Genomic DNA, 27784 nt, shown 5'->3' on the forward strand with positions numbered 1-27784 from the left:
TACCAGAAGAGTTTCTCTGTGAGAGAGAGACTCCGATTGCAACTTCTCATTCAGTGACCAGTATTAACACCTTTGTGTGCAGTAGGTGTGATGCATAAGGATGGAAGCACACATGACAGAAATGTGATGAAATAATCCTGCAGAGAAGAAACACAAACACTATCACCGGCAGTCTTTATAGTGCTTCTTCATTCCATTCAATGAGCCTGATAATATTAATAACAGTGTGTGATAGGATTGTTTCAGAAGATCATGATATTGATGAGCCCAGGAAAGCCTTTGTAATAATGTTAAATATTGTTTCCAACAGCAGCAGCTCTCACACATGTAAATGAAGCAGCAGTTTATTTTTAGCTGACTGCACGGTCCTGTTATAAATAGCTCCACCTTCAAAGTGTCGTCTGAATAAAAGGAATTATAAGGCACTGATGAGTCTATTCATCAGTTAAAAAAAGCAGTGATGGAGGTGCTGAGGAAGAAAAATGAAGGGAGGAGATTGAAGAGTGGTGAGGGAGGGAGTGGAGAGGGCAGAGCAGTGTGCGCATGCTTTTACTGCTGTAGAGAAACCCGACGCTTCTCTTCCCCCCTCGCTCAAACTCTGATGTTGTGCATGAAACCTGGACCTTTACCTCAGTTTTTACCTGATTGTATCACTTTTTCCTTTTATCTTAGCCCCACCCCTCTCTCAATTAGTCCCTCATCATGCTACTGCTCTTCAACCGTTTCCTCTCTCTCCTAGAATCGATCTACCGACGGGGGGCCAGAAGATGGAGGAAGCTCTACCGAGTGAACGGACATCTCTTCCAGGCCAAACGCTTTAACAGGGTGAGTGTCCTCGGGTCTTACTAATGCTCACTGCCAGCTGAGGAGAACACTCTGCCTCACTCAGGGTCATTTGAGCCACTGGAGATATATAATGTTAACCTTTGCTGTAGCTGTGAATATGAACACGTGCCCTGTGCCCGTCTGGAGTTTGCTGAGCAACATATGAAGCAAGTCAGAGGCGACAGGTGTGTGTGTAGTTGCAGCTGGTAGAGCATCAGTTAGCAGCTTTGTCTTGTCTGAAAAAAAGTATATTAGATTGTTTTAGTCACCAAATACTGACAGTTGCTGTTTGTCCTGCTGTATTTTTGGCCTCATGGGTCCAAAGAGCATCCTTCCAGACGGGTCAGCTTTGTTCAGGTGTGTTTAACCCTGAGCATTACAGGGTCTGACGTAGACACCTGAACGATGCTGATGATGAATGACAGCACCCAGCTGCTGCAGACACAGTAAAGACTGTAACTGCTAACAACTGAAGAGACCAGCGGTGTTAGTGAAAGATGCTGCTGAGCGACGTGTGTCAGGAGGCTCTAACATGGGCTGTCTGTTACTGAGCAGCTGTGAAAATAAAAGGTTTAGTTGGGGAAACTGTTACTTTAGTGTGGTAATTATTTAGAAATATCATGATTTAGTGTGTGTGTGTTACACTGGTATGTTTGTGTCATAAACATCCTGCATTTAAATGATGAATGATGGGTAACCCAGTCACCTCACAGCTAAGCTGTTTGAACATTGGTGCATAATTCACGGTGTCCTAGTTGTGGCTGGTTTCCCTCATCTCAGCTCATACAGACCTGGAATCATGTGGGTGTCTCTGTGTGGGATAGTTTTCCATTTAATGTTTCCTCAGCTAACATGACCTCAGAGTGGGGATGAATGAGGCCAGCCCTGTGGTTCAGAGGATGATATTTGGTGTTCCTGTGTCAGGACAATATGACCATGATCATTAGGGCTGTTCGATATAACGATATATATGGGATGACGATAGAAAAACGTCTATCGTTTCATTTTACGCTGTTGTTTGTTTCGTGGTGTCGCAAAATAAACTGTTTACGGCAATATTTTTTCATTATTTTGATGGTCACTGTAGTGGCTATATGAATTTGAAGTATATGAAGTTCTCTTTCTCTTATATTTAATATAACCACACTACGGAAGGACAAGCGCTTGTTTTTATGCGTTGTGGTTAGCAACAACGACGGTAAAACCACCTCGTGTCCGCTTGTTTATTTTCCACATAAACCTTTCACAATAAAGCTCAAGATCCTGTTGAGACTTTTCAAAATAAACTGAATCACGTGAAAGATGCAGAGTATTAACGGATGAGAAGCAAAAAAGAGCCGCCAGGTGCTAAAAAATAAACCTTAGACTCAAACGTTAGAACAGGCTTTTCCCCGCAGCACGCTGTGTAATAAATACTCACAAAGAAAACGGCGGCTGTTACAACCTATGTCTAAAAATGTATCGTTTCATGCATCTGTTAAAACACTCGACGCCCAGCTGGAAACACTTCACGCAAGTCGAGCTGCCCGACATTCACAGAATTTACAGAAAATGTTACATTTTTGTGATTTATATCGTTATCGGACGATAGATGTCTTAATATCGGGATATGAGATTTTGGTCATATCGCACAGCTCTAATGATCATGACACTACGACCTAAGGAAGAGGAAATGTAAACGCCCTCCAATCAGTGCACACGAGTTTCACAGACAGAGCTGAAGCTGTGTGCTCACTGCTTGTTTTTCTGGTGTGTAATCCAGCTCGGAGTGAGATGGTCTTAATGTGTGGACCAGAAAGTGGATAAGCTGAGTGCAGGCAGCATGCTGGCTCAGCACTATGGCTCTCAGAGTTATTATTACTGATGCACTCTGCCTTATTCAATGAAGAAATAAACTGTATACAGGTATACAACAACTAGCATCACAGTGAGACAGCTGCTGTTTGCTTCATGCTGCTGTCGTGTACAGTTTCACTGTTCCCTATACAAGAACATCCATATAAGACCAGTTTTCATCTTAAAATACCACATCTGTAGGAGAAAATGTAATCCCCGCCTTGATTATGTTGATTATGTTCTCATTCAGGACATTTAATATTTGCACTGAGGTCCTAAGAATGACATAAAGGTGGAGGACTTGCCCCACAGTGTACAGAAGCTTTAACAGGAACAGTTACCCAGAGTCTCTGGGCCTAAAGCGTCTTACCCTAATAGAAACTGCTAAGGAGGCGGGGAGATGCACTCCGCCCTTGCTGCCTATGTGGACATGCCCTCCCCTGCACACCTCTGATGACCCACTCACTGAGCCCCTCTGATAGTTGGCTATAGTATAGAACAAGAACAACCCATCTTTTTTAAAAGTGAATATCCATGATTTAGATTTTATATTTCTACAGGATATTTATTGAATTAATTTGGCGGTGCTTTCATGAAGGTGTGAAAGCACGGGGTGGCTGTAGCTCAGGTCACTTACTATGCCAACAACCGGAAGGTTGTTGGTTCGATCCCAGTCTGCTCCAGTCTGCATGCCAAACATCCTTGGGCAAGATTCTATACTCTGATGCATTCATCGGAGTGTGAATGTGTATGAATGTTAGTTAGGTAGCACTGAAAACCTAGAAAAGTGCTTGTGTAAATGGGTGAATGAACAAGTTGTGTAAAGCACTTTGAGTGCTCAGAGTAGGAAAGTGCTATATAAGAACCAGTCCATTTACCATTTACCAAAAAATGGACCCACGTGTAAAGTTGTGAGGCAAACTTGGCAGAAATGAAGTGGAACCTTTATTACTGAGGCAGATTAAATCCAAAACAGTGGCAAAACAAAGTTCAACATCCAAGGGAAACACTGGGAATTCCAGGAATACACTCAGGAAACCCTGTAGGTAACAGACTAGGAACAACAGATGAGGAACACAGCATGCTGACACAGGGAAGTAGAAACAGTACGATGGGATCTACGAATCGAAGTCCAGAAACTCAAAACCCTGGGACCCAGACCCAGACTCACCACAGGGACAAAACACGGGTTCAGTAACTCTTAAAGGGCGGCTAGTATAAAACAAACCCTAAGAACTGTCAATGAATTTGACACTACACAACTGCCACTGGTTTACGAGAGGATGAGCAGAGCCAGGTCTCCTGCCTGGCTGCGTAGAATGAAAAGCAGATGTGGAAATGAAAACTCCCCTAAACCCCTCAGATCTACCAACATGGCAGAGTGACCTGGGAGGAAATATTCCATCCACCGTCGTTTCCTGTCGTAATCCTGCTGAACTCTGGGGGTTGCCCAGTGTTCACCACAGCTGAACACTCAGCTGTTAACAGCCTGACAGCGTTCTGGGCTTTTCTCCACAGGGGGCGTCATCTGCCTGCATTTCTAGCTTTATCTTACACTCAAGTGCTTCTGGCATTACTGTGGCAGTGGTATATATAAGCTCACTGGTTTCCATGGTAATGATAGTGGGGATATGGTGCACAGGTCTTCCAGAGACCATCCAGCACAGAATTCCAGGATGTAAGATGGTACGATGTAGACTGAGAGGCACAATCAGGTGGTTAGGATAGTGTACAGCGACCTCTGTGGAGCGTATGGACTAAATGTCCCCACCTCCTGATGAGGGACAACAGGTCCTGTGGAAGTTCCACAGAGACAAGCTGGAAGAGTGGTTTCATCAGATTCTTGGCACAAATCTCTAGATTCGTTCCCCCCGTCACTGGACCAGAGGTGGGTTCCACCTTAGGTAGGCAAACAGCAGCCATGCTCCCATTTTTCACTACAGCCAGTGTCAGAATGACCAGTTAACCTGACATGTGTGTCTTTCACTGTGAGAGGAAGCTGGTGTACCCCCAGAGAACCCACACAGCTGTGAAGATGGGAACAGACAGAACCCACACTACATTCAGAACCAAGTCACGTTTACTTTTATCGCAGCTTTAATCTAAAATGGTTTCAGTGACTTTCTTTTCACAGCTCTTACAGTAATACCCATCATGCCACGGTGACAAGATTAAACCTTTATTAGAAGCCAAACTCAAACATTACGTTGCACACATATACAGGGAGTGCAGAATTATTAGGCAAGTTGTATTTTTGAGGAATAATTTTATTATTGAACAACAACCATGTTCTCAATGAACCCAAAAAACTCATTAATATCGAAGCTGAATGTTTTTGGAAGTAGTTTTTAGTTTGTTTTTAGTTTTAGCTATTTTAGGGGGATATCTGTGTGTGCAGGTGACTATTACTGTGCATAATTATTAGGCAACTTAACAAAAAACAAATATATACCCATTTCAATGATTTATTTTTACCAGTGAAACCAATATAACATCTCCACATTCACAAATATACATTTCTGACATTCAAAAACAAAACAAAAACAAATCAGCGACCAATATAGCCACCTTTCTTTGCAAGGACACTCAAAAGCCTGCCATCCATGGATCCTGTCAGTGTTTTGATCTGTTCACCATCAACATTGCGTGCAGCAGCAACCACAGCCTCCCAGACACTGTTCAGAGAGGTGTACTGTTTTCCCTCCTTGTAAATCTCACATTTGATGATGGACCACAGGTTCTCAATGGGGTTCAGATCAGGTGAACAAGGAGGCCATGTCATTAGTTTTTCTTCTTTTATACCCTTTCTTGCCAGCCACGCTGTGGAGTACTTGGACGCGTGTGATGGAGCATTGTCCTGCATGAAAATCATGTTTTTCTTGAAGGATGCAGACTTCTTCCTGTACCACTGCTTGAAGAAGGTGTCTTCCAGAAACTGGCAGTAGGACTGGGAGTTGAGCTTGACTCCATCCTCAACCCGAAAAGGCCCCACAAGCTCATCTTTGATGATACCAGCCCAAACCAGTACTCCACCTCCACCTTGCTGGCGTCTGAGTGGGACTGGAGCTCTCTGCCCTTTACCAATCCAGCCACGGGCCCATCCATCTGGCCCATCAAGACTCACTCTCATTTCATCAGTCCATAAAACCTTAGAAAAATCAGTCTTGAGATATTTCTTGGCCCAGTCTTGACGTTTCAGCTTGTGTGTCTTGTTCAGTGGTGGTCGTCTTTCAGCCTTTCTTACCTTGGCCATGTCTCTGAGTATTGCACACCTTGTGCTTTTGGGCACTCCAGTGATGTTGCAGCTCTGAAATATGGCCAAACTGGTGGCAAGTGGCATCTTGGCAGCTGCACGCTTGACTTTTCTCAGTTCATGGGCAGTTATTTTGCGCCTTGGTTTTTCCACACGCTTCTTGCGACCCTGTTGACTATTTTGAATGAAACGCTTGATTGTTCGATGATCACGCTTCAGAAGCTTTGCAATTTTAAGACTGCTGCATCCCTCTGCAAGATATCTCACTATTTTTGACTTTTCTGAGCCTGTCAAGTCCTTCTTTTGACCCATTTTGCCAAAGGAAAGGAGGTTGCCTAATAATTATGCACACCTGATATAGGGTGTTGATGTCATTAGACCACACCCCTTCTCATTACAGAGATGCACATCACCTAATATGCTTAATTGGTAGTAGGCTTTCGAGCCTATACAGCTTGGAGTAAGAAAACATGCATGAAGAGGATGATGTGGACAAAATACTCATTTGCCTAATAATTCTGCACTCCCTGTATTCACCAGGTGCCCGCTGTTTGTCACCACTCAAGTCTTTTCCACATGTGGTAAATCAGTTTGATGGGACAACATATTGGCAGCATCCCGCCTGAGATGTTCTGTGAGCTCGGCTTGCCATTGCTTCCAAAGCTGAACACACGAGGCAATAGAGCAGGGCGATATGGCCAAAAATATTTATCACGATATATATTTGAAAATTTGCGATAACGATATAACTGACGATATAACTGATGAGAGACAAAATACAACTCCACAACTTTACTAACGCAAAAAACCCATCCATTCATTTTCACTTAAACAAGCAGCTGTTTTTTATGTGCATTAAAGCTATATAAACATTTAACAGTGCAAATGCAAATTCCTTGCTGAAAGTTTAACCAAAAGGCATTTCCAGTAGAAATGGGCTGACATATCCTGAGCATAACCATGTATAATATCTACTGAAGTTAAAAAGAGGTGCTTTGCAACATTAAACTGCAGTGTGCCAAATAAAAAAGTCAAATACGTATTTTTCGGACCATAAGGTGCACGGAATCCCGTGCATTAAGCAAAACAAAGCAGTCAGATAAATCAAACTTTATTCATCTCATTCTTCTTGCTTCCTCCACTTCTGTACCATTGATTCATTAATGCTGTATTCTATCACAGCTGCTCTATTCCCATGTTGTTGCAGTACAGTATATTAACGACTAACCTCGTATTGTGGATGGATTATCTCAGTTGTTCTCCTGACTGAAGTTTGGTCCGTTTACAGCATCCTGCCATGCGATTGCATTTGTCCCTAACCATCGGGAACCCTCACGTTAACTTTTATCCAGTGGAAAAGTGTTAGCGTTCATCCTCCAGCTTTACTGTGTTTATGCTATGCTAACATAGCTGTGTTGCTAGCAATCACGTAGCACATCATTATATAGCAGCTAGCCCAACTTCAGTAACCCTACAAACGTCACTGCTGTTTAGTTTTCTGTCTTCATTTATGTTGGAAGTGATAGCAGAGCTGTACGTTTGAATGTTTCAGAAATCTCTCAGTCAGAACATGCTATATCATGCTTAGGTAACTAGCGAAACTAGCGAGCTAACTTCTGCTAGCTTCCTGCTAACTTCTAACTCCGTTAAATGTAATAAATTCTGTTTTCATGGATGCCTGGATGTTAAACACCTGGTAAAGCAGCAATGCTGATCATTTTATTAAAGATGAAAGAATTTAGACAGTTTGTAACTCTCAGTGTGCCGCAGTGTTCGTTTGACTTTGGGACCTGAAGCGGACGGAGTTTAGGACCCAGATTACTCCCAGATTTACGAACACCTTAGTCCGACAAATACGGCAATAACGATGGCTGCTTGCATGTTCTACAAAAAAATGTGCTTTGTTGTGTATCTGACAGACAAACACCAAACCAGTTCCACATCACTGAAGTTGCACCATTTTTACAAACCAATTCTGGTTCATCCGTTTCACTCAACAATCCGCTTTCCCCCTTCTCATTCTCCGTTGCCGCCGTGCTTTTTCGGCCATGTGCGTATGAAAACAAAGGCACTGCGCATGCGCGTTTTACCCATATTCTATCGCGATATTTCATTTTCTTATCATTGCCTAACATTGTACCGGTATTACCGTGAACGGTATAATATGGCCCAGCCCTACAAGGCTACGTGACACACAGCTTCAGATTTCTAGTTTTACTTAATCTTCATGGGCTATTTGGTGCACTTTAATCAGGCATTTAACTAATTTAGGATGCAAAGACTGCAGCTGTGGCATGTAATGAGTGTTGTGTATATTTAGATTTACAGACTTGGACACATTAGGAAATGTACATCAAGTCAGGAGATGTTCCTGCTGTTTCCCTTCATAAATTCATAACAGCAGGCGCCTGAATTGTTAAGCAGCTGGCTCTCAGACTGGGACTTGTGTGACTGTTGCTATGCCAGCTCCCAGGATTCTGGTTGGTTACTGTGTTGTTGTAGAAGTAGGCCAAATTTCTCCTCCTTTCTCTCACTCTCTCTCTTTACATCTGTCTCCCTCCCTCTCCGTCTGATGTTGCAGAGGCAAAGCTGCTTTGTGGCTCTCTCCCCTCTGACATAGTGGGCTGTCTTTAGCTCGTTTCCCATGTGATGAGGACGGGCGTTGGAGGATGACTGACAGCGTCCTCTCATGGAACAAGATCCACACAAGCAAAAAACAAAATCATGCTAGCTCAAACATGAGAGGGACATGTTTGTGACTGCTGGTTAGAGATGTGTCATCAGAATCAGATGAAGTTTATTAGATTGTATCTTTAGCTTTCTAGCCTGGTCTTTTTCCCCACAGTGACATCCGTCAGACTGGGCGTAATGAGGAGTGGGACAGAGAGTTCATGGTTTCTGTCAGTGCGGCTTTGACCTTTGTGTCCTCAGTGAACCTCATCCATATACAGGACCTGGAGGTGTTAGGCACTGGGCTTTACCCAAAGCCATTTTCAGGCAGACACAGGTTTGCCAAATGTATTCATTCATCTGACTTCACATGCATACGAACTTGAGTGACACCCCATTGTTAATTCATAGGGTTTCATATACGATGTTGGCCCAACCTTTGCAGCTATAACAGTTTCACTTCATGTGGGAATGTTGAAGCTTTAGGAGTGTTTATGGGATTTTTGAGTACTCTTCCAGAATCTGTGAGGTCAGACACAGAACACATGAGTGGCTCGCAGTCGCTGCTCTGATTCATCCCAAAGGTGGATGGGATCTTGGGTTGAGGTCAGGACTCTGTGCAGGCCAGTCAGCTCAGTCATGTCTTTATGGAGCTGCTTTGTGCACTGGTGTGCAGTCTTAGAGGCCATCCCCAAACTGTTCCCACAAAGATGGAAACATGAAGTTGTCCAAGATGTCTTGGTATGCTGAAGCATTTCTTTAAAGTAAACTCTGGGGCTGAGCCCAGCTCCTGAAACGCAACCCCACACCAAAATACCTCCTACACCGAACCTAAAATCTGGCACATGTAGTCAGATAAGTACCGTTCTCATTGCAACCATCAAACTCATATTCGCCCATCAAATTGCCAGATGGAGAAGTAGCTCAGGAGGTAGAGCAGGTCATCTACTGATCGGCAGGTTGGTGGTCGAGTCCTGTCTCCCTTGGGTTAGTAAGCACTTAAAGTCATAGAAGAAATTGGATGGGTGAATGTGGCATGTTGTATTACGGTGCACTGAGCACTCTGGGAGAGTAGAAAAGCGTTTTGTAAGAATCAGACCAGTTACCATTTGTTACTCGGTGCTTCTGCGAGCTCTGTAATGCTTTGCATTGAGCTTGGTGGTGTGAGGCTTGGATGGAGCTGCTCAGCCATGAACCTGTTCGTCAGCTAATATGGAGGTCACAGGAAGTTTGGAGGTCTGCAGGAAGTGGGCGACCTCTGCATCCTCTGACCCCACTCTGTGGTTTTACGTGCCATATCACTTTGTCGCTGAGTTGCTGTTGCCAATCACTTCCTCTTTGTTATAATACCTTTAACAGTTTTGCAGTGTTTAGTAGTGAGGAAAGTTTCTGACTGGTCTGTTTGCACATGTGGCATCCTGTAACTGTACCATGCTGGAGTTCAGTACAGTACAGTAGTAAGGACGGTGGTTTCTGAGGCACATTATATTCTGTAAATGATGCTTTGCTGTTCTAATGGCCTGATTCTGTGCAGGTGTTTGGCTCTGATGAGTTTTCAGCACATCGTTTCTCAGCAATATTAGGCCCGTCAGTGTGCGGCACTCGTATGATCTGTACTACTGTCTGCTGGGATCAGTCGATAAAGAACCTTCTGCTCTTTAATCTGAAGCTGCAGGCAGCTGCAGGACTCTGGACCTCCATGTGACAAGCACAGCCCTGAGAGATGCTTCTCCCCTGTGCTGGTTTCTGTCTGGTATCCCAGCTTATTCTGGCTGCTCCACTGTTTGGTTTATTACATGTTCTTAAAAGCTGGTGACCTCCGTGAGTCTTGGAAACACCACATACTGCCACGTAGATGACAAGAATACTCATGAGTCATCATAAACATTGTTGATTATCACATTAACAGTGGCAGAGGCCGAGGTGTGGTATGAGTCAGTATGAGATGAGTGGTGTGCACTAATACACCACTTCCTGTACTCTAATGTCCTGGAGCCTGATACTCCAGGGTACCCCGTACAGTCACATGTATGTGCTCTGCAGCAGCTCAGAGCAGTGAGATGTGGTCCAGCTAAGTCAAGGACAGCGTTTGGGGTGAGCCATTCATGCACCAAAGAAACAACTTTAGTCAGCTAGTCAGTTTTACAGTGTTTCACTATTCTGTCTCAAGGAGACTGCATGTATTATCATGTACAGACGTGTACGCACACTCATCATGGCCATGTAATATTTAATCATTTAACCAGTGTAAATGTCAGTCAGTTATTTGGGTATGATTATGCTGATGTCAGTCAGCGTACAGGTGCATCTCTAACTGTAATTATTCTCATGTTGGTATTTGTATCACCCAAAAAGTCCTAAAAAGAACCCGAGGCTTAGATTTGACATCGCTGTCAGGCTGGGTGAAAGTTTGTGCTTTAACTCTGTTTACTGTTAGAGTAACAGGACTGAAAGAGGCCTTTGAAGTCTGAGTACTGACTGGGACTTTGTTCTTTACAATGATGTCAGTACAGCCGAGCACACACTCTGCATCTCAAGTGTTCACTTCCCAGGGAGACGCTTTGGTGACAGCCTGCCCAGGCACACCGAGCAGCTTTGGTACAACTGCACAGAAAGAACTATCTCCACACCAACTCATGTAACAGAGTAAACTTATAATAAGCCTTGGCCTGGCCGAGGACACAAGGAGAAAGGACAAGTCTGAGTTAGAGACACGTACATAAAAGATGAGGCTGAGGTTGTGCAGTCCAGTCAGAAATCTATCATATTAAAATCAAATCACTTTTATTGTCACGTCACATGTGCAGGTACGCTGGTACAGTACATGCGAGTGAAATTCTTGTGTGCGAGCTTCTCAAGCAACAGAGTTGTGCAAAAATACAACAACGTAAAACAAGCAAAATATAAGAATGGCTAAATCTGAGTGTAATAAATATATGTACAATATAAGAGTGTATGCATTACTGGATGTGTATACTAAATATGTTTTTGTTTTTTTGTTTTTTTACGTGTGTGTGTGTGTATATACATATTTTACAAATTAAATAGATTAAACAATAAAATAAAATATATGAAATATACAGAGGTTGGTAGTTGAGACATGTGCAAAACAAGTGGCATTTATATACAGTGTGGAGTGCATAATGTTGTTGAATGTGGGTGAGGTGTCTATGACGTGTTCAGCAGTCTGATGGCCTGGTGGAAAAAGCTGTCTCTCAGTCTGCTGGTACAGGACCGGATGCTGCAGAACCTCCTTCCTGATGGAAGTAGTCTGAAGAGTTTATGGCTGGGGTGACTGGAGTCCTTGATGATCCTTCCCGCTTTCCTCAGACACCGCTTCCTGTAGATGTCCTGGAGGGAGGGAAGCTCACCTCCAATTATCCGTTCAGAGCACCGCACTACTCTCTGGAGAGCTTTGCGGTTGTAAGCGGTGCAGTTGCCATACCAGGTGGTGATGCATCCAGTGAGGATGCTCTCAATGGCACAGCGATAGAAGGTCCTGAGGATGCGGGGGCTCATGCCAAATCTTTTCAGTCTCCTGAGAAAGAAGAGGCGCTGCTGCGCCTTCTTCACTGTTTTGTTTGTGTGTACCGACCACGTAAGATCCTCAGCCAGATGTACACCAAGGAAGCGGAAGCTGCTCACTCTCTCCACAGCAGCGCCGTTGATGGTATTATTAACATTACAAATCCATATTTTCAGCGTGATGTAGTGTCTGTGGTTGATTTAACTGCATGTCACACTGTATACACACGGTTTTATTTTAAACACGTTCTGGAAATGTAATGTGTATGTGTATACACACTATGGGTCAGAAGTTTAAGAAAACCCCAAATTTTCCAGTTGTTTATTGAAAATGATGCAGTTTAATGTCTCATTGCACTCTGAAATGAAAGCATAGTACAAATAAGTAATTGGAGTTAAAAAAGAAATCATGGAATCAGTTTATAGACCAAAGTGTATTCTAAACTCTGACTCATCAGAGTAGCCTCCTTTGGCAGATGTAACAGCTGAACACAGCCGTGACATTCTTTCTACAATAGAATCAAATATTCTCCCATATCTGTAGCAGAAGTTCCCATAAATGTGGACCTTGTAGGTTGCTTTGCTTTCACTCTTCTGTCCAGTTCATCCCAAACCAGCTCAATGGGGTTTAAGTCTGGAGACTGTGCTGGACACTCCATGTTTCCAAACTCACCATCTTGTTCTTTGTTCCTCTGGTAGTTCTGGCACAGCTTGGACTTATGTTTTGGGTCATTATCTTGCTGTAGGATGAACCCCTGACCAACTAGGTGCATACCAGAGGGTGCTGCATGGAGCTGCAGAAAGCTGTGGTAGCTGTTTTGGTTCAGGGAGCGTCTCACTGTGTACGAGTCACCGACCCTGGATCAGCAAACAACCCCAGACCGTCAAACTTCCTCCTCCATGTTTGACAGTCGATGCCACACACTGTGGAATCATCCTTTCACCTACTCCATGGCGAACAAAGATCCTGTGTGATGAACCGAGGACAAATATGTTGATTTATCAGTCTAGTTTTCCAGTCTTCAGTAGTCCAATGGCAGTGTTTCATGGCCCAGACAAACCTCTGTGTCTTATTCTGACGTCTGGCTTTCTTGCTGCAACTCATCCTGTCAAACCTGCAGCTCAAAGTCTTCTCTTCACAGCTGAAACTCAGACTTGCGTGTGTATGTATGTGTGTGTGTACATATATATATATATATATATATATATATATATATATATACACATACATATATATATATATATATATATATATATATATATATATATATATATATATATACACACATATGTATGTATGCGTGTGTGTGTGTGTGTGTGTGTGTGTGTAAATCATACATTGTCAGCACGGTCACTGTCTTGTTTATGAAGACAGAGTTCTATTGTTGAAAATTTCTTTTAATTTTCTCTGTTATAAATGCACAATGTGTATTTATTCTGTCATGATAATAATTGTATTAAAGTTATGTAATATACTGATTACAAATGTGGATGTTTGCAGCTGTGTTTTGTGCTATCCAGCCATAAAAGCTAACTATGAAAATGAGACTCCTCATTTAAACGATGAAGAGTCTCATTGTCCGTCCTGTAGTGTTACAGTTTGACTTTGACATATATGTTCAGCTTGTTAAAAAGGGTGCATGTTTTTGTCTTACAGAAAGCCTACTGTGCCCACTGTAGTGAAAGGATATGGGGGCTGGGCAGTCAGGGCTACAAGTGTATCAACTGCAAACTGCTGGTCCATAAGCGCTGTCACAGACTCATCCCTCAGACCTGCCAAAGGCTTATGGTGAGTATGTTATTATGCCCATTAAATAGCACAGAGACTCATGTTGTCTGCATGGATCATTGGGATAGCCTTTTCCCTCTCTGGACAAAGAACTGTTCAAAGAAACCATTAAAAGCCCCAAATTACCATGACACTCATATCAATGAGGGGCGTGTGTAAACTGTGGACATGCAAAGAATAATGTTTAACCTTAGGTGCACTCAATGATTGACCCTTCTTTGGTCATAGGTGGATAGAGAGCAGCTGCTACACTGGCCCTGTTGTTTAATCTCTCTTTAATTTGTTAGCAGTAGGCTAATAAGGTAGATGAGCAAAAGTTAGCTGGTCAGTGTTACTGATGGGACGAATTATGTTCTCAAGCTGTTGTCAAACATTAAGGTGGATGCCATAGCAGGGATTGTTGAACAGCTACTGTATGTATCTCATATTTCTGTATAGTTTTTCATATTTATATCTTGTTCATAGCCTGTACATAGCTTGTACTTATTACAGCCTGTACATACTTATAGTTATAGCATATTCATAACATACTTCACACCGTGTACATTATAACATACCATAATAGACCCATTTCTGTAATATACTTACACATCTATATTATTGCTAATATATATTGTAATATATCTATATCACGGCTAAAGCACTTCTGGATGGATGCAAACTGCATTTCGTTGCCCTGTACCTGTGACATGTGCAATGACAATAAAGTTGAATTCTATTCTATTCTATTCTATTCTATTCTATAAGGCATCAAAGTCCCTCCCAACCAATCAGAATGCATTTGGGAACATTAAATCTCCTTTCCAATCAGAGTGAACACAGTGTCAGAGCGACGCTGGAAACAGTATAACAAGTTGTTGTTTTAAATATCAGGTTAATATATTAGAGCTCTAAAACTGTATATGTTAAACTGATGATGATCCTCAAAAGGTGCATTTAGGTCTTTGTGTGATTCTGAGTCAGGGCTGGCTCTCAGTGTAAATGAAGCGAGTGAAACTGAAACCTCTTGCTTTGGGCTCAGCATACCTTGCTAATCTTGCTTCACAGTAACACCTTTCAGGCCTGTAGACCTCAGCATCAAGTGGAACCACACAGGATCTGCACAGAAGCAACAACAAAACACAACAGTTTTTCAAAAATGTCTTTAAAATGTACTTGTGTTTGGTATGTGTGCTGCTTAACATGAGATTCAAAGATCAAGTCAGGTATCCACGTAGTGATGTCTTCCTTCTTATCTTATCAGTGAAGCAGTTTATAAAAAGGAATTAAAATGGCTCTGAAACAGCTGGGAAACAACAAGCTACAGCAAAGGAAATGAGCAAAATCATGCAACCGCTGGTCTTTCTTCAAAGACCAGCAATATAGCAATATCCTAACTGATAGAAAATAAGGACGGCGTGACCACAGACCAGTGTGTTCCATGTAATCAGTCCATTAGAGCGCTAGGCAAGCGTCTGGCCAAACAGAAAGATCCAAAATTTTGACCTCAAAGACCCAAATCCTGAGCAGAAAATCAATGCAGTCAATGGAGTATGTGCTCTGCGACTGTGCTGCTATCTTCACTGCCTTTTTTCCTGGATAAGATTAAATCCCTTTTCTGGAGAACCCCCACACTTCATTAGAGCAACAACATTTCTCCACATGAGCTGAAATACAGATGTCGTCCTGAGCGTAAACATGATCCATCATCCACTCATCCAGGACTGCACAGCCATGACGGGATATCTGATAGGGCATGTTGCAAAGAAATGTAGGTGAATATCTGAAATCGTTTCTTCAGGATCCAGTCATGCCATCACAGAAGCCCCCTTCAGATGCCCAGAGTGCCGAGGTGGACCTTCCGCTGGATGACACAGAGGACACAGATGGGAGTAAGATGCATTTCTTTTATATGTCACTGAGTTACCTAAGAAAGCTATAACGAGAAGCTTATAGTTGTATGAGTGCAGGTTTCTTTGAGATCCAGATGAAAAAGGGAAACTCTGAACTCTGCTACATTTTTATGAGACATGAGTCAGCAGAGAGCGTGACGGGATCCTGGACACAGCATCCAAACCCAATGCATGCAAGTCTAGAAACTGTGAACTACTCACATGTCCCAGTCTGATTGTATTCAAGTCCTGGACTGTTTGGACTCTAATATATAAGACATTTAATACTTCTCACAGTTTTCTGATGTCTTCTGTGGTCCTTAGTAGGCGGTGAACTGACCGTTGGGTGGGCCCTAAGAAATATGTTACAATAAAATACAATAGAGTGTAATTTTGTTTGAAATGACCACAAATATTTAGCATAAGAATGCATTTGAGTTTATCTCAGAGTAAACAGTGATATCTGTGGATAAACAGGGTGACAACATCTCTTTGAAAGTACACAAACTCTTTTAAATTTGAGAGTGAATAAAAAATAAAGAAGAGTGCTTTTCTCTACAGAGATGTCCCCCACTACACCATTTTCTTTAGTGTTGCGTTAAACGACAGGTATTTGTACAATTTATAACCGAGGAGCCCTCAGTGGCCCTCGCTGTAATTTTAGAAGTTACCAAAGAAATGATTACCAGAGTTGCTGCTCGGACCGGTGGGTCTGGTCTCTTCACTTCTCATTCGCTGTCATCACTTATGTAACTCTGAGATGCTTATGTGTAAACTTGTGCCCATGTGATGCTCTGGGACCCCTTGTGGATTAGCCTAGTTTGGTAAGAACAGTAGTCTTAATTTTGTGTGCTCTGCCTCCCTCTGCTGGCTGAGGAAAAGAAAGCATTTGTGACGGTCTCCAGATGGTCATAGTTTGGTGTGGATCTGTGTTTTGCAGTACCGTTTTTACCACACAACTGTGCAGTGAACAAAGCAGAAGACGAGACAGAGGTAAGACAGACTCATTAAGGATAATATGCTGATAATGTAAAAGCTGTCCATCATTTTGAAAATGACTGTGCGGTCATTCTTCTACATAAACTATGCTACTGATGCTATTCTGACCTCTGCCCCTGTAGGACGTCAAAGCAGTAGTTGATGGCATCGATGGCATTAAGATATCCCAGGGACTGGTTCTCGGGCTGGGTGACTTTGACCTGATTCGAGTAATAGGACGTGGCAGCTATGCCAAAGTTCTGCTGGTGCGGCTAAAGAAGAATGAGCAGATGTACGCCATGAAGGTGGTGAAAAAGGAGCTGGTCCATGACGACGAGGTGAGAGCACCCGGAGAAACTCTGAGTGTAGTATTTAAGCCCCTAGAACCACATGACTTAGTACTCGTTAGCAGTAATAGGTTTCTTGTAGCTGGTCACCAGGTTTGCACACATCTCAGGAGGCATTTTAGCACACTCCTCTCTATAGAAACTCTTGAAATCCTGCCACTTGGCAGCGTGAAGCTTCACCTCCCTCCACAGGTTTTTAATTAAGAGTTAATGTCTGGAATCTGGCTAAGCCAATTCATGACCTTAATGTGCGTTTCCTTTAGACACTTCTTTGTTGTTGCCTTGGCAGCATGTTTGAACTGTCACGCTAGAAGACCCATCCATGACCCGTCCTGAGTGTTCTGTCTGAGGAGAGGAGGTAACGGCCCCATCAATATGTCCCAATCCAAGGCATAATCTTTCCACCTGTGTGCTTGAGGATGGGGTTGGTGTTCTTTGGTTCATACTCAGCACTTCTCTTCTCTTCCCTCCAAAACACCGCAGGTCGGGTTGATGCCAAAAGCCTCATTTCTTTGTTTCATCTGTCCGCAGCACTCTCTCCTAAGCTTTCTCTGAATTATTGAGATCTTCCCTGACAAATTTAAGATGACACGTGCCTTCTTTTGAAGGGTGACTTTGCTGCAGGACTTCAGGTCATGGCAGTGTGTTGTGTTACCAGTGGTGTTCTTGGTGACTGTGGTGCCAGCTGCCTTTAGATCATTAACAAGTTTAGGGCTGATCCACCACCTTTGTCATGATAAATTCAGCCCATTCCACAAACAAACAACCTTTATTTGACACAGTACAGCATGTAGTGAAATGCTTGTGTCCAAGCTGCGGACCGGCTGCACACATAGCCGTGCCATTCCAGGGCCTGGTTTTAGCATGTCTAGCCAGGACCTTTACTGGATACCGGGTGGGAATCAAACTTGCGACCCCTGCGCCAAAGGTGTGTAGGCTTACCACTACACTATCCAGCTGCATTCCAGCCTTATGGAGGCTGACATTTGTTGACATTTGTTGGTCTTCCCATGGGTTTCTGTGTGCTTTGTAAACAGTAGGAGTATTATATGTGGCACACAGCCAGTCTGTGAGAGCCTGAATCCTCCATTTATTGTAGAGGATCAAATATTGTATAAAATATATGCTTTACAACAACAAGCTTCTTGTGCAGCATCCCACTGAGGTCTGACAATACAAAGTCCAAAGATGACGAGTACATAATTTCAACATTGTTCATGGACAGCATTTATACCGTCCATGAACATCAGTGCTGCTCTACACGTGTCTTCCCTAAATACTGTACACTGCTTTTACCAGTTTGTATATACATGATGCTGATGCTGGCAAATACTTGAGTACAGATGATGCTGAAGGAATACAACCTTAGCATCTGTGAAGCACCAGGTGTCTGATAGTGGACCATTGAATCGTCAATAACAGCTAAACCGTGCTCTTTTAATTTTCTCTTCAAATGAGGCCTAAATTTACAAAGTGACCACCTCGTGTTATACAGAAGACTGAGTTAGTGATTGAAAACATCAGAATTAGTGTGTTTCTCACTGACTTCTGTACAATTAGTTTTACAACCCCCTGCTGGACATTAGAAAGAATGCAGGATTTATACAGCTGTGAGTTTTCAGACCTGGAGGCTTCATCTATCTTTAATGTGTTGTAACAGTCCAGAACAACTGACTGAGAACAGCAACCACCACATCTGCAAGCGTAAAAGACAAACAAGAGAAGGAAACTACAAACACTAAAACACTGAAGGTTTAAAGATTTCTAAGCACAAAGACTGAGAAGTGTAATGTTTGCCTTCAGGAGGGGATATAACTCTACAAATCAGCCTATGTGGAGACAGTTGTTGCCGTTTTCGTTTTGAAATACCTTGGAACAGATTTGGTAGGCATTAGTAAATTCTTGTATAAAAGTGTGTAAACAGCAGCTTCAGCACCCAGTGATTTCCACTGAAGTCCACATACACAGATGATGTCAGGATCTGTGACGTTGCCTCCTCAAAGTGGCACATCCCAGCCACGGACTGCTTTTTTCTGTCTTACATGTAGGGTTGAACTGGACCAGTGGTGGACAGTAGGACATGTTTCATTGAGAATGTGGGGAATTTTCAATGCTTCTGTATATATTTTCTCTAATACTTAGAGGGCAGCTGGTTTTGCACGCCGTCTGTTTCGTTGTTTTGAGCTTGCATGGAGACAGCATAGCTCCAGAGAGATTTAGGAGCACTAGACTATGTAATAGGTCAATATTCAGAGGAGAGAGGAGGGTAAAAGTTGGAAGTGAAGGGTGACGATGAAACAGTGGGGATGTATGAAAATATGAGAATCAGGATTGGCTAAAGGAAGTGAATGGAACTGAGCCAGAGACTGGAAGGAAATGGAACAAAGAAGGGGAAATATGGAGTGGAGGTGGCACAGAGCTCCTGAGGAGAAAGAAATGAGTGGGTGACTGAAAGCAGCAGATGAAATCCGGGTGTAACATCCTCTTTGCAGGGATGAATAACCACATGAACATGATGTCAGACTGATTTCAAAATGGTTAAAGTCTGCATAAATAATGTTCCACAGGCAAAAACATGTTATATTCACAGAAACAGAAGCATTACAAGAGCCAAACGTGTCTTTTCATTTTCGACGAGTGACACCCAGACCTGCAGCTTTCTTTGAAAGTGTCTGTCACACAGAGTCTGTCTGTATGGTATGTTAGCAGTATTGACAGCTCCCTGTCCTCCAGGACCAATCAAACCCCTTAGAAACAGCACGTGACTTCTCAGCTGTGGGTGGATTGTGGATAGAATAAGAATCAGTGAATTAGTTTGAAATACAGGGAGTGCAGAATTATTAGGCAAGTTGTATTTTTGAGGAATAATTTTATTATTGAACAACAACCATGTTCTCAATGAACCCAAAAAACTCATTAATATCAAAGCTGAATGTTTTTGGAAGTAGTTTTTAGTTTGTTTTTAGTTTGAGCTATTTTAGGGGGATATCTGTGTGTGCAGGTGACTATTACTGTGCATAATTATTAGGCAACTTAACAAAAAACAAATATATACCCATTTCAATGATTTATTTTTACCACTGAAACCAATATAACATCTCCACATTCACAAATATACATTTCTGACATTCAAAAACAAAACCAAAACAAATCAGCGACCAATATAGCCACCTTTCTTTGCAAGGACACTCAAAAGCCTGCCATCCATGGATTCTGTCAGTGTTTTGATCTGTTCACCATCAACATTGCGTGCAGCAGCAACCACAGCCTCCCAGACACTGTTCAGAGAGGTGTACTGTTTTCCCTCCTTGTAAATCTCACATTTGATGATGGACCACAGGTTCTCAATGGGGTTCAGATCAGGTGAACAAGGAGGCCATGTCATTAGTTTTTCTTCTTTTATACCCTTTCTTGCCAGCCACGCTGTGGAGTACTTGGACGCGTGTGATGGAGCATTGTCCTGCATGAAAATCATGTTTTTCTTGAAGGATGCAGACTTCTTCCTGTACCACTGCTTGAAGAAGGTGTCTTCCAGAAACTGGCAGTAGGACTGGGAGTTGAGCTTGACTCCATCCTCAACCCGAAAAGGCCCCACAAGCTCATCTTTGATGATACCAGCCCAAACCAGTACTCCACCTCCACCTTGCTGGCGTCTGAGTGGGACTGGAGCTCTCTGCCCTTTACCAATCCAGCCACGGGCCCATCCATCTGGCCCATCAAGACTCACTCTCATTTCATCAGTCCATAAAACCTTAGAAAAATCAGTCTTGAGATATTTCTTGGCCCAGTCTTGACGTTTCAGCTTGTGTGTCTTGTTCAGTGGTGGTCGTCTTTCAGCCTTTCTTACCTTGGCCATGTCTCTGAGTATTGCACACCTTGTGCTTTTGGGCACTCCAGTGATGTTGCAGCTCTGAAATATGGCCAAACTGGTGGCAAGTGGCATCTTGGCAGCTGCACGCTTGACTTTTCTCAGTTCATGGGCAGTTATTTTGCGCCTTGGTTTTTCCACACGCTTCTTGCGACCCTGTTGACTATTTTGAATGAAACGCTTGATTGTTCGATGATCACGCTTCAGAAGCTTTGCAATTTTAAGACTGCTGCATCCCTCTGCAAGATATCTCACTATTTTTGACTTTTCTGAGCCTGTCAAGTCCTTCTTTTGACCCATTTTGCCAAAGGAAAAGAAGTTGCCTAATAATTATGCACACCTGATATAGGGTGTTGATGTCATTAGACCACACCCCTTCTCATTACAGAGATGCACATCACCTAATATGCTTAATTGGTAGTAGGCTTTCGAGCCTATACAGCTTGGAGTAAGAAAACATGCATGAAGAGGATGATGTGGACAAAATACTCATTTGCCTAATAATTCTGCACTCCCTGTACTTTGAGTCAGCTCTGTTTTCTGTGTTACTCAGATTCCATTTCTTGCTCTTGACTCGTCTGGCTTGCTGATCTGATAACTCAAAGCTTAGCTGAAGTTAACAGACTCTGATCACGTTCTTTAGACTCTGTGACTTCTCTGCCTCAAAAGCCATCAGGTAGTCCTAGAACATCATAGCTGGAACATATGTTAAAAGAAAGACAGAGAGAGATTGGTAAGGAGGTGAGATAGGCCTGGATAAAGAAGAATGGTGAAGCCTACTGACTGTGCTGTGGTTGTGTGATGAAAGTCCACTAGATGGCAATATTGCTCAACATATAGGCCGAGGACAGGCGTCCTATAACTACAGCATCATCCATCAGCTGACCAGCTCACGTTGTCCCACATGGACACGTTTTATTCCATGACAAAGTTTCACTTTCTCTACAAACAACAATCCAAGGACAGCAGGAAGGTGATTCCACTGAAAGTCAAATAATCTGAAATGTCAGATGTGTTACTTTGATTTATTTTGCATAATAACAATAATAATAATGGTTGGATGCAGTAATGACTTGACCAAAAGAAATTTTGTATCATGGCACAATGTACACACACCTGATCACAGTTTAATGATGCTTTAGCTCCGGATAAAGAGTCCTCGCTGTAGGCTAAGCACTGAGCAGCATCCATGACATCCTGGGTACTCTGAAGAACTTCTGGGAGTTGGAGTGCTTTCAGCTGTTATTTTGTGACACCTGATTTAGAAAGGCGATTCAGTATAAAGGCTTGGATACGATGAGATGCTGATGTCACAAAATAACGTGAAACTTTGTAGCAAACACTTCAGACTGCATACCTGTTATAATGTCACTTACTATTGGCAGTATTTTAGTCCAAAATCACAAACTGTAGGTAAAACGTGGACTTTGAGAAGTGAATGTAAGCCACTGTGGTTCAAGTGCCTTAAACCTGCCATCGTGTTAAGGGACAATAGAGAGCTCTTCTGTTTTCCGAGTTCATGGCTTGCACTCCGTTAATCTCCCATTCTGTGTGTGGGGGCTGTTCAAACCAGTGACAGCAGTGACCTGATGTATCTCCATCGATCTGTCTGAGAAAACCTACTGACAAACCAATTGTTCCTACATTATCTTTCTTTCATGCTGTGTCTGTCTCATCTCTGCAGGATATTGACTGGGTGCAGACAGAGAAGCATGTTTTTGAGCAGGCTTCGACCAATCCCTTCTTAGTCGGCCTCCACTCCTGTTTCCAGACAGAAAGTCGGTAAGAGGATGATAACACTGTGAGCGCTGTCAGGCACAGTGCCTTTCACTAAATACTCCTTTGACGATGACCCGTTCTCACCTCAGTATACTGAAGTAAGCTTAACGTCTAACTTTGTATTAAAACACACAGATCCAAAGTATATGTTCCAGCATACAGATACATATTTAGTCGTACGTCTTCCAATCACTACATGCACACATTAGCTGTAAACTGTGGCTCATGGCTGTGAAGTATAAAAATTAGCTTTGAGCCGTTGTTTAAAAATAAAACACAGATTCAGGCGACCTGACAAACAGAGGAAGGCTGTTCCTGAGTAGATCCACACATATCTGAAGACAGGTTGACAGTTTTCCTCAAGCTCCTCCCTTTTTTAACTTTGCTTAGAGAAGTCTTCGAACTGCTTTCTGGGCCTCAGTGTTTAATAAGAAAGCACAATGTTGTGTGTCATTAGGGTTGTGTCACAACAACAATGCCGCTGCACTCTGACACTGATTCAACTCTGTGTGACCTGTGCAGTGTCCAGCCCAGCCCAGGAGCTCCATCATGCACCGAGGTCAAAGTTCAAATGAGTTGTAGTTTGTGTCATGGTTTACATTGTGTGTCTAAATGTACTGAATTGAAAGAGATTAGACATTGTGGTGAGGTCATTGTTGTAGTTGGGAAATAAACGTGGCTCAGGTTTGTAATGTGCTCCATTCAATAGTTCTGCAGATCTATTAAAACTTGTTAATGATGTGATGAGGACTAAAGGCACGGTTCACACACAGGATTTTGCTGACAGTAGAAGTTTTGAAAACGTTGCCTGTTTTCCTCAAACAGTGCTGAACCCAGCAGGGCTGCATCCATAACAGCCCTTCATAAGCATCACATGACCAACAGCTGTGACATCAAACAGCTGAACTTTTTTTTACTTTACTATTATTTTTTTTATGATTTGTAATAAACACTGACAACTTTCCCCAAAAGTTCAAAGTCCAAAATTTATATAAGGACATTTTCATACATTCAATTTATTTATACATCACAGCAACAGTCACCTCAAGGTGCTTTATACTGTAAGCTAGACCCCACAATAATACATACAGAGAAAAGCCCAACAATCATATGACCCCCTATGAGCAAGCACTTTGGCGACAGTGGGAAGGAAAAACTCCCTTTTAACAGGAAGAAACCTCCGGCAGAACCAGGCTCAGGGAGGGGCGGGGCCATCTGCTGCGACCGGTTGGCGTGAGAGAAGGAAGACAGGATAAAGACATGCATACAACATGCAGTGTCACATTTGTCCTCCACAGTATCATCTAAATAACACTTTAGGTGTTATTACATAAACGAAGCTGAATGACTTGCTCATCCAACCATTTCCACATAGTCTCCTTTGTGGAGCAACACCCCTCCAGGCACCACCTGCAGCTGTACTATATTTCCTCCACTCTTTTAAGCCAGGTGAAGAGTGGCTGTGCTGGCAGCACATGGTTACGATGTAACATGCATGTGCTGTGGATTAGTTCAGGTCGTTTGTGTCTCACCTCTAAACTGCGTGCACATATGAAGAGATTCACTCGTTGTGCATTGCTTTAATCGACGGTTGGTCACGAGAGGATAGCGCAGGCTTCGGTTGCCTAGGCAACCCACTAATGTATTTTCTACTCCCTCTTATTATTGGCTCACATTTCAGTCGCTTCAATCGCTCGACTGCCATTTGTGAAAAGTTTACTTCAGGATCCACCCATGTCGTATTTCCAGCATCTTAGTACTACCTTAATACTATCTTAATACTATATTAATACCATCTTCTCCTGATCACTTGAGGTCCTTTCATGAAGACTTCTTGACAAGGATAACACCGTCTCAGTTTCATCTCTTTAATGTGATGTAAAATGAACTAATATCATAACGATCCATTTACTTTTATTATTGATGAAATAACATCAAACGGGGCTTTTGAGTCAAGGTGCATGTTTTCTTTTGATATAATGAAGACCAGCAAGAAATGCTCTTTTTTAACTTTTACATAACGTTCATATTGGGAGTATCTGATGTAACGTCTGTTCATAAATGTTCTCACTCTGTTTCCAGGTTATTTCTAGTGATCGAGTATGTAAACGGTGGGGACTTGATGTTTCATATGCAACGACAAAGGAAGCTCCCAGAAGAGCACGCAAGGTAAACCTCCAGATGTACGCCAGCTGTTTCCAGACATTATCCACATAAAATATGGTCCCTGTCCACAATGTGAGAATCTTTAGATAGATAGGCACATGGTGTTTAGGTGTACTCCCACATATGCATTATGAACAGGCTGCATGTTTGAATGAAGACTGAACAGCAGCTGATTCAGTCTGAGGTGGTAAATGAGGCCTCCGTGATAGCAGGATGACACTGAAGTGGGTACATTTGATTTTGGTTACACTGACATGACACAGAAAACTCATTTGTACAATTGTGAACAATTTTGGGGTAAATGACTTCCAGAAGGGTCAAACCATTGTATCTGCATCCCTGGAGCAGAGCCAGTTCAGGGACAGTGTAACCTATATTTTCACGTAGCCTCGATTTACACGCAGGCAATCGTGAGGGCAGCTCTGACGATACAGCCATGTGTACGTGCAGCATTGGGCCGGTTCAACGCATGTCTGTGCAGAGCGGGCAGACTCATGTTCAGCTGTCTTCGTGAAAGCTGTTGTGAGTATTAGACATCAGAGGCCTCAGGTACCAGCTGCGTGCCTGAAACACATCAGCTCAGCGGCTTTCAGGACGGTCTACAGATTCATACAGGGTGTCTTCTTTTAAACACATATGTTTAAAGATATGCTTCATGGGACGCTTTAACGGGTCTCAACACTTTTACCCTTCTTTTAAAATATAATGAGCACCCATAATTCATTGCGGCTGTCTACTCGCGGGGCGCTCCAGCTGTGTCTCTGATAAATAGCGGATCAAAGGCTGTGTAATTTACAGAGGCACCGTTGGACCCCTATCAGCTCATGCAATCTGGATTGTGGAGGCAGTGGCTGTACATATGCAAAGCAGCATGTTAATTACTCATAATGATGGTACATATTCATGAGCGGCGCTCTTAGAGAGAGAGCCCTGCCACATTCCCCCACACCGTGGGGGAGGCGGGCTGGTGGGCAGGGGATTGTGCTGCTGATAGGCCATAGCTTCCATCAGTCTGATGGCAACAAAGAAACAACAGCGTACAATGGAGGCTGTCACAGTGAAAATGTGGGGGAGCGACGTGGGACTTCTCCACTGCAGTCTTTTGCCTCAGTGTTTCACAGATTTATAGCAGCAGACAGTGAGAGGCTTGTCAGTTTTAATGAAGGCTCATCTCCTAGAGACAGAATACACACAACCTACACATGGAGAGAAAACATGTGACTGACTCACCGAAGAAGCACTCCAAGTACATCTAATGATGGCCCAAACTACAAAGGCTTTATAGACTAGCTGTCATAACAATAGGCATAGTAGAAGAAGAACTGTTTGGCACGAGGAGAACGTTCCCTTTAATGTCTATTACTTTGTATGGACCCAGGAGTCAAAGTGTTGCAGGTGTTCTGACACATGCTGAACTGTTAGGAGCTGTGGCCTCAGAGAGGAGTGATGATACTGGCAGACCTCCGTCTGAGAGGGAGTAAACTACACCTGTGAAGTGGTACTTTATGTACACACAGCTGGAGACACGGCCACTACACAGTGGCTTTGCTTCTGCATGACACGCACACACGCTTTGCAAATGTGACGCGCAAATTCAGTTACATCTCAGTCCAGGGTGTCCTCTCACCCAGTGACAGCTATCAGTAGTAAACAGTAGTGTTTACAAAGCCCACTGTAACACGGCTGGAGGTGTTATCGATGGCTTCTTTAGCTTTCTAAGAGCTTTGGCAGCAGCTGAGTAAATTATTTGCAGGGAACAAGGACAGAGGCCACGTGGGAACGTACTTCTCTGGGAACTGTAAACTGTACTTATCCATCCCAGGCTCTGTTTGCAGCATGACCGTGATCGCCAACATTTAGCCAGAGCTATAAAAACCAGTTTTCATTAGTTTTATAAGACAAAGAGTCCTGCAGCAGATGGTGAGTCCCACTGACGTGCACAGCTGTTGGGAGGACGTCTTACATTTCTGCAGAGGTGAACACCTGCCTGCCGCAGATTTGAACCTGCTGGACTTTTGTTGGTCTTTCAGCTTTTTTAAATTTCACGTACACTGAACCAACACATAACATTTATCTACAAAATAACAGCTGGCAAAGGTGGCAGGTGTGCTTCGGGTTTCTAACGAGTGTTTGTGTCTTCAAGGCCAAACCTTCACAATTTCTACATTATAAGAAAAAAGGAGAACAATAATCTATAAAAATCCCAACAACTAATCAGAAACAGGAAGAGAAACAGTCATTCAGTCATGTTAGATATAGCACGCAGGCATTAGTGCACTGAGGGCCGTCATCGTTTTACATTGACCTGGCCCCAAAACACACACAGGTTAGAAATCTAACAACCTGCCTGCTGCGTCTCTTATTGTTGTGAAGTAAATGTGTGGACCTGTCAGGCTTTGGAGAGCGTTTACATGTGCCCTCCAAGTCACTGCTGTTCTTATGGCTGTAGCACAGGTAGCTTCTGTAAATGTAACACAAACGCTCGACAGCATCACGAGCAGATGCAGCTTTTTTGGAGAACGATTGAGACGAGTCACCTTTAGTCATGGTCTGTAAACATCGATTTGCAGTGTCACTAAATCCATGCAGCTGTGCAGGAAGGATTTGGACATGTTCTCATGTGTGAGTGAAAATGTTTGGTAGCATCAGGTCACCTCTCATCTCGTCGCAGATTCTACGCTGCTGAAATCTGCATCGCGTTGAACTTCCTACATGAAAAGGGCATCATCTACCGTGATCTGAAGCTGGACAACGTGCTCTTGGACCACGAGGGACACATCAAGCTCACAGACTACGGCATGTGCAAGGTAAGGACAGTGTGTACAGTGTGGGCAGCTGTAGCATTATCAATAATGCATTAGCTCAGTATTGACTGGA

The 27784-nt window shown here is 43.0% G+C and overlaps 1 protein-coding gene and 1 long non-coding RNA gene across 6 annotated transcripts in view; one reads left to right on the plus strand and one right to left on the minus strand.

Moving 5' to 3' along the window:
* prkcz (protein kinase C, zeta) overlaps positions 1-27784 on the plus strand; it is a 130827-nt gene that overhangs the window by 73399 nt on the left and 29644 nt on the right. For all 5 annotated transcript variants that reach the window (XM_019349790.2, XM_005458774.4, XM_005458772.4 and 2 more), the window contains 8 exons: positions 740-825; positions 13767-13898; positions 15679-15769; positions 16710-16762; positions 16891-17085; positions 22647-22744; positions 24824-24910; positions 27579-27714. In XM_019349790.2, the coding sequence (XP_019205335.1) occupies positions 740-825; positions 13767-13898; positions 15679-15769; positions 16710-16762; positions 16891-17085; positions 22647-22744; positions 24824-24910; positions 27579-27714 (878 nt within the window). The remainder of the gene's footprint in view (positions 1-739; positions 826-13766; positions 13899-15678; positions 15770-16709; positions 16763-16890; positions 17086-22646; positions 22745-24823; positions 24911-27578; positions 27715-27784) is intronic.
* LOC112843297 (uncharacterized) lies at positions 12851-15667 on the minus strand. The gene is made up of 2 exons (XR_003215550.1): positions 14925-15667; positions 12851-13076 (listed from the first exon to the last, which is right to left on the minus strand). It is a non-coding gene; the product is annotated as an uncharacterized LOC112843297 (long non-coding RNA).

This window comes from Oreochromis niloticus, linkage group LG20 (assembly GCF_001858045.2).
Source record: "Oreochromis niloticus isolate F11D_XX linkage group LG20, O_niloticus_UMD_NMBU, whole genome shotgun sequence".
Classification (NCBI taxonomy): domain Eukaryota; kingdom Metazoa; phylum Chordata; class Actinopteri; order Cichliformes; family Cichlidae; genus Oreochromis; species Oreochromis niloticus.